Below are 7,300 nucleotides of genomic sequence, written 5' to 3' on the forward strand. Positions count from 1 at the left end.
CATAATTACTATATGAAAAAGATATTTAAACATGAATTAAATTCTATTTTTATATGAACTGTTATTTGAAAGTGGCCTAATAAAAGAGTAAGTCTGAGTGTAAGTACAGCAGTGAAAGTAGAGCTTGAATAATTAATGTGTTCTTCTCTTTTCTTTTCTTTTTTTTAATTTTTTCTCTTTATTTCTTCTTTTGCTTTTTCGTTTTTTTCCCTTCATGACGACATATTGAGATTTTTTTGTACAAATGTCCAGTGAAAATCCACGGATTTCAAACATAAAAGAGAATAAATATGAATATAAGCGATCAGTTGTGTTTAATGTGTGTCATATTCACACACACACACACACACACACACACACACACACACACACACACACACACACACGCACACACACACACACACACGCACACACACACACACACACACACACAAACAAACAAACAAACAAACACCCACAGACACACAAAACAGAAGGAGGTGGAGCGCCTGTTATTTAATTAATTCTTCTATTAGGTAGTTTTTTTTTTACTTTTTTTTTTAGCAAAACAGTATTTTCAGTTTATGTTGGCGCTATATTTTTATTAGTGTCCTTGGATTATTTTTTTATTATTTGACTTTTTTTTTTAATCTCTGCAGTGAAATACATAAAAGGGAGTCTGAGGACGTTTTCTATTTTTTGTCTTCAATTTACTTTCAACTGCTGTGATTCGACTCGTGCCTTCATCTCTTCAGACGTATACATTTTTCAGATAATACAAACATGTGTCATTTTGTTGCCATCACGACGGTGTCTTTGTTTGTCTTGACGTTTCTTTTGGTTGGTCGGGGAAGCGATATGAACATATTCTTGACCTTTGCATTATTTGTTTGTTTGTTTTTTCAGTTCATCTACACGTAGGATCATGCAAAATGTGCGAGAGCAGTATTATTGTTGTATTTTTCTAAACCTGCAACCAAACCTTTCTTGAACAAAACACTTTTGCAAAAAAAATTGATTTCAATCTACAAAAAAAATACATGTGTAATTAAAATAAATATTTCTTTTATTTTAAGGAATTAAATTATTATTATTATTATTATTATTATTATTATTATTATTATTATTATTATTATTATTATTATTATTATTATTATTATTAGTGCTGTTGTAATTTTAGTTTTACTATGGAATCTTAAATTCTGCTCCTACACAGGAGTAAATGCGAAAAGTGGTCGCCAGATGGCGGTATAAGACTATCAAACAGCACTAAACAGCCTCAACCCCTTGAATCTCCTCTATTCCCTGCGGCAGACAGCGACCAAATCTATTGTTCACCCCTCGACATGATTTGTATGCAGTGTTCCTGTTTTTTGTTGTTTTGGGGTTTTTTTTACACTAAGTGTGATCAAGATTAAGGCTTAATTTTCTCCAAAGTCCCACACTAGATATGCATACAAGAGTAGGCTACCCTTATTGTTAAAAGACGTGCATCTTCACCATGAATTGGATAAAAAATTCAACCAAGTCCACATTTTATTGCAGAGACGGACTTTTTAACACCAACCATACGCACTCTCACATTCACACACACAGACACACACGCGCGCACCCACACACACACACACACACACACACACACACACACACAACAGGGATATCATGCTGGGGATTTACTTTTACACCGATATACAACCACATGAAGACACACACGTACATTGCAGGAGTTATGATTGGTACAAGCACATCTCCTGGACGAAATATTTATAAGTATTACAATAGGAATTGCACCATGGACTGCATATGAACGAACGTATGGAGGATCCATGTGTGTAAGACTATAGACTTCATACAAGCTAAGCACGAGAACAGGCTTTAAAAAAGGAAGCCAGGATGGTTTAATATTTAACATCTCCAAGGTCCAAATCGCCCCAAAACGGCAGAATTTCCTGTCACTCGTCTATTTATTGCCCTTGTTAAAAGATAAAGGTGTAGCTCGGTGGCGCACACCTCTGTGAACTGAGGCATGCCAAAAAATGTAAAAAATAAAATAAAAAATAAATGGAAATATATATTTAAAAAAAAAAGTCACACATGCTGGCACTATATTTGTATATTGTCTCAAGCTGTCTCTCCAATTTAATATTTAACAAGAGGCAGGGAAAAAGATGGTCCGGCCTTCAGAGGCCCCAGGAAAGTTTGTTCCAGAGGCTCCCGGAAATCATTTGCCTACATAAAATTTGAATCATGTTCAGTCAGCAAGGGGCTTTGTCCGAATCCACGTGTCCAAAACACCCGCGGGGCCTGTACATCTCCGACAGATCATGTCCCATGTAATATTAACGACAGCAACCAGAAATGATAATCGACTAGCTGATCGTTTTCAGTTTGTTGACAATCTTTTTCTCCTTGACTCGTCTGTTCTGAAACCATATCGTGACCTGCCGCTCAGACAAGTTGGTCTGGGCAGATATCCGCCTCCGTTTGTCCTTCGTGATGAATTTATTGGCGGCGTACTCTCGCTCGAGCTCCTTCAGTTGCACCTTGGTGTATGGCACGCGCTTCTTTCTCCCGCGCCGGAACGAGCCGACGTCTCCTGCTGCGTGGGACACTGCGTCTGATTGAAGAGGTGGGGGAGGGGGGAAGAGGAGGAGGAGGAGGGGGGGGGGGGTCAAAGATGAGAAATGTCTCAGATCTGATCACATGTGATCAATGTAAAAAAAAAAATTATAATAATAATAATTGTGATTCTCCCTAAATTCTAGAAATTTTTACGTAAAAAATATCTACAAAGTGTTAAAATTGCAATTTCATTTAAAGATCTATGTATACATATATATTTTATATTATATATATATTTAGAGAATTAGATGTCAAATCCAAAATGGAAATAATGTGAAATAAACGAATGCAAAAAAAATATATCCGACTATTTTCTAAAAATACATTTCTACAATAATTATCCACATTTCCATTCACCGTTCCTTTTATCACATTACTTCGATAAATTCGAGAGTAAGGGGTTTATGTTTCTCTTTCTCTTTCTTTCTTTCTCTCTCTCTCCCTCTTACACACACACACACACACACTCTCTCTCTCTCTCTCCCTCTCTGAGGCATTTCCAAACATTACACACACCCTATTTTCTCCATCTTTGCTCAAAAAATGTGCTCAACAGCTCTGCTTACCTGGCAGAGAGGACTTCCACATGTGCCCAGGCTGAGGCTGCTCCTTGGCGCAATAAACCTGGCTGTTCCACCCGTTGGGGGCGAGAGTCCAAGGTTGGTAGCTCTCCATGGGCAGCAGGGACTCATGTCTGGCTTCTGACGAAGCGCTGATTGTGGGCACCACGGGGACGTCGAGGTAACTTGGGACAGGTTGGTATGGCCCAGAGGGGTAAGTTGGATAGAAAGCAAATTCCTTCGCCCGAGACGAGAACTCCTCTCCCGAGGCAGCCGTGTCCATGTATTTCTCCCCGTACGCAGAAGGTGGCTGTGCTCCGCATGACTTAATGCCGCTGTGATGCGACATCCTGCACGGGTAGCCGAAGTACCCGTACGGCAGGGACGCGCTGGTGGAATTTTGTGCCGCTGAGCAGGGGCTGCACTGCTTCACTGGTTCGCCCACACCGGAGGCGGGCACGTCCCCGGAGGAATAAGCCGCGGCTGCGCTGGGTGCCAGAGACGCGGGGTGCGCCATCAGATTCCTGCACTGATTCGCGGCGAAGTTGCCACCCGGGAAGCCCTCCATGTTTTTGCTCGCTTCGTCGGAACCGCCGCTGTTGTCATAGAGGAACATCACCGACGGGTCGACCCAGCGAGGACGGAGGAGCAGTGACGTTGTCATAGCACGGCATCCAACATCGGAAGCTTCTGACTCTTTTTAAAAAAGACCAGTGACTGAAAAAAGGAGATGGTGGGGCTCTCAGTGAGTAAAAGCCGCTCTGACGCGCACAGGAGTGCAGAGGTTGGCTCTTATTGGCCAAGACTTCCTCATGTGACCGGGGCTATGCAAAGAGGACGGTAAACATCAGAAGATAATTACATGGAGAATAATGCGGCGAAGTAAGGTGATGGTACATATGAGGGGATTTTTGCTTCTGTCTCTGCAAATTTAACTGAGTTTGATGGTGTGTTTCTCATCGAACAATACGGCGCATGTGATATTACTTTTTTTGTTGTTTTTGGCGTGTGTGTATCATCATACGCTATATCTACATTTTATGTGTTTAACTAACGTCATATTCACACTTTGAATATCTCTGTCATATAGCACGGCCAAATGAGAATCACATAAATACTTTTTTTTTACAGAAATAACTATTTCTCATTTGTTGCTATTTTTGCGATTTTTATTCACGCATAACCAATGTACACTGCCTTTACGCAGGCGCATCGCCCCCTCTTTGTCTTCATTCCAGGCTTACATTGGCACGAATCGGTATTACTTAACAATCAGGTCATTAAAGCAACTAGAGTACTTGATTCGTTTCTTAAATTGAGCACAATCTACGTGAACACCTCGGTGGCGCCATTACGCTAAACGTTACATGTTATGCGCAATACAGGAATGTCCAGGAATACCCCTATCCACTATACTCTGTGGGATGTGCCTTGGAAAAGCACCCACTTTAAGTGATTTACATTGCGAGTATCTCTGTGAGACACAAATGGCTCGAGATTTTTTTTCTGCCCTCCTATAAAACAAAGGAAACACAAATGAAGTAAAAGTCTGATTTATTGTTCTAAATATTGAAGACATTCGGCTTCCGACGTGTTTACAGCATGCGAAGTCAGAAGGCGAGCCCTGGACTTGGCTGTGTTTTTACATGGGGAGGTGAGACGCGGTTGGAGGCCAAGGTCAAGTTGAAAGTTGTTGTTGTCTGGCAGTCCAGCCCGTCGCACCATTCAGGCTTTGAAGGGCCCCGTCTGAGCGCTTGAAAAGAGCGGAAGAAGGGTGAGAATTCCTGTCCTAATGAAAAGCTATTGGAGGGCACTAACTTTTACTGTCATTTTGCTTTGTTTCTCTAGTGCGTTTTCTCTCACGAACTGGTCCTTGCCCGCTTCTTCTCGCTCGCTGTCTAACTTTGAGGGCTGCGTGGCATTGGAATCAAAACAGCAACATTATCGTGTCTTTTTTTTTTTTTATTAAAGTAAAATTATCGCGTGGGAGTTTTTTTTCGCAGAAAGGTGCGAAAACGATGTTGATCCACGGGAAAGAGGGGGATAAACGTGGAGGGTGTATGTATGTGTGTGTGAGAGCGAGAAAGAAAGAGACACAGAGAAAAAAAGAGCGATAGAGAGAGGGAGAGAGAAAGAGAGAGAGAGCCTATATATGTGTCTGTTCTGCTCTATTGGAAAAAGCTTTAAGTTCCGCAGAATTCTGTTTATGCTGCTCCTGACGCTTTTGACGATGAGAAACTCCCCATCGAATTTGTTTCCACTCTTTATTTCCAAAATAAAATCTTATTGAGACTGCATATATAAAAAGCCACATTATGCATTTAGCACCAGCTTGCATCTTAAACAGTTTTTTTTTTAAAATAAAATACGCGTCTAATCCTCCAGAGGTCAAAATCCCAAATGAACTTTAACCACATCATTTTGAGCATCAGTGGTTACTGTTGTTGTTTCGGGGTAAAGCAAACGCAAACTGTTGATTTTTTTTATTTCACTCTGGAACCCACGATCAAATGTAGAACGCCAGGTATCGATACGGAGTTTCGAAGCAGAGATGTAAGTTTATAAACCTACATCGAAAACCGATTGCCTTCAATGTAAACAACTTGAACACGCGGTTTGAAGTGTAAGGTGAAAAGACGTTGTTAACACTCACGTATTTATTTAAGTGTTTTGACTAATACAAGTGCCTAATGGCGTTTAAACAGATAAACTATATTCTCGTTTTTTTTTAAAACAACGGTCAATCTCTTCCACTATACTTTTTTTTTTTTTGGGTGAACAGACACAGCTCAAACAACTTAGTCTAAATAAACAAGACGAAAGTGTGGTTTAAAAATGAAAGGTATGAAGACGTATAAAACGCTGATTGTGATGTGAAAGGTGTTTGGAGTTGATCAAAAAATGCTTGCCCAGTCTGACTTACAGCTTTTTTAGAGTGTGGGGGGTGGGACTGGGATTGGGGAGGTTGTGTATTGATTGGACATGGCTCATATGTTCAGTCGTCAACAAATATTCGGAGCAACGTGAAAAAGATTTCTGGTCAACCTCAAATAACAATTGAAAGAACTTCCCTTGATGGGGGTAGATTGGCTGCGTACGCAGCCATTTTTAATTACCTGGGAACCCAGAGTTAGACGTGTTGTAAAATTGAATAGGGACAATGAGGTTTAGAGGTTTTGAAACAGACATAAAAACTGGTTATATATATAAAAAAATAAATAAATACACACATTTTGACCTTTATCTAAAGACCTCGATGATGCCTAAATCTGGTTAATCAACTGGGCTAAACGAGCCTGATTTTCATTGTCTCTCTTTACAATAAATTTGGCCCGAATCTGTTGTCTGAAAAAGTTATACTTTCAACATGTTTGTTTCTGAGTTGCATCTTAGGAGAGAAGAAAAGATTTATATCAGTCAAGATTTAATGCATAAAAACAGATTTTGTCGTAATTAATTATGCTGAGAAGTGTAAACGTAAATAAAAGATTACTTACGTTTACCCCGAAACAACAACAGTAACCACTGATGCTCAAAATGATGTGGTTAAAGCAAACGCAAACTGTTGATTTTTTTTATTTCACTCTGGAACCCACGATCAAATATATATATATATATATATATATATATATATATATATATATATATATATTATATATATATATATATATATATATATATATATATATATATATAGCCTATAGATATTTTTACGTTCTGCAGCAAAATTACCAACGATCAAAACTATAGTTTGCATACATAGACATGAAGGGATCTCCTTCAAAGTAATAATCTTGAAAGAGTGGCTGACAGAAATGTCTGTAAACGCATATTGATGTTAAAATCTGTTTAACAGGTGGTTGGGGTTGATGAAATGGGTTAACCAAACTTTTGACTGAGTCTTCTTCGGTTGAACTTGGACACGTCTGTGGGTTTTTAATTGAACTGAAAGGCGGTTTTTAACCGTAGACGAGGAAAAACACTTTGCTTAAGGTCGTGGTCTTTCATATTTAATTTTCATAACATATGTAAAACCAAAATATTCCATATCATATCATTTACTACAGTCAATAATTCTGATTTATACTTCTGCATCTGGTCCCACTTGTTACATGCAGTCAATGAGACAGTGCATGAAC

General features: G+C 39.3%; 1 protein-coding gene across 1 annotated transcript; it reads right to left on the minus strand.

Moving 5' to 3' along the window:
• Positions 1-1,425: 1,425 nt before the first annotated feature.
• On the minus strand, positions 1,426-4,245 carry hoxa13a (homeobox A13a). The gene is made up of 2 exons (XM_055058968.1): positions 3,168-4,245; positions 1,426-2,596 (listed from the first exon to the last, which is right to left on the minus strand). The coding sequence occupies exons 1-2, from the start codon at positions 3,823-3,825 to the stop codon at positions 2,349-2,351; spliced, it is 906 nt and encodes a 301-aa protein (XP_054914943.1). The 5' UTR covers positions 3,826-4,245; the 3' UTR covers positions 1,426-2,348.
• Between the last annotated feature and the right edge of the window lie 3,055 nt (positions 4,246-7,300).

The sequence above is a fragment of the Poeciliopsis prolifica genome, unplaced genomic scaffold, assembly GCF_027474105.1.
Source record: "Poeciliopsis prolifica strain line A6 unplaced genomic scaffold, Auburn_PproV2 SCAFFOLD052, whole genome shotgun sequence".
Taxonomy (NCBI): domain Eukaryota; kingdom Metazoa; phylum Chordata; class Actinopteri; order Cyprinodontiformes; family Poeciliidae; genus Poeciliopsis; species Poeciliopsis prolifica.

What these genes read in the sequence shown, in the direction of transcription:
- hoxa13a (XM_055058968.1), bottom strand. Translation starts at nt 3,825, where the DNA reads ATGACAACGTCACTGCTCCTCCGTCCTCGCTGGGTCGACCCGTCGGTG. An exon ending in GTGGAAGTCCTCTCTGCCAG is followed by an intron (nt 2,597 to 3,167) that starts GTAAGCAGAGCT and finishes CTCTTCAATCAG; the next exon opens with ACGCAGTGTCCCACGCAGCA.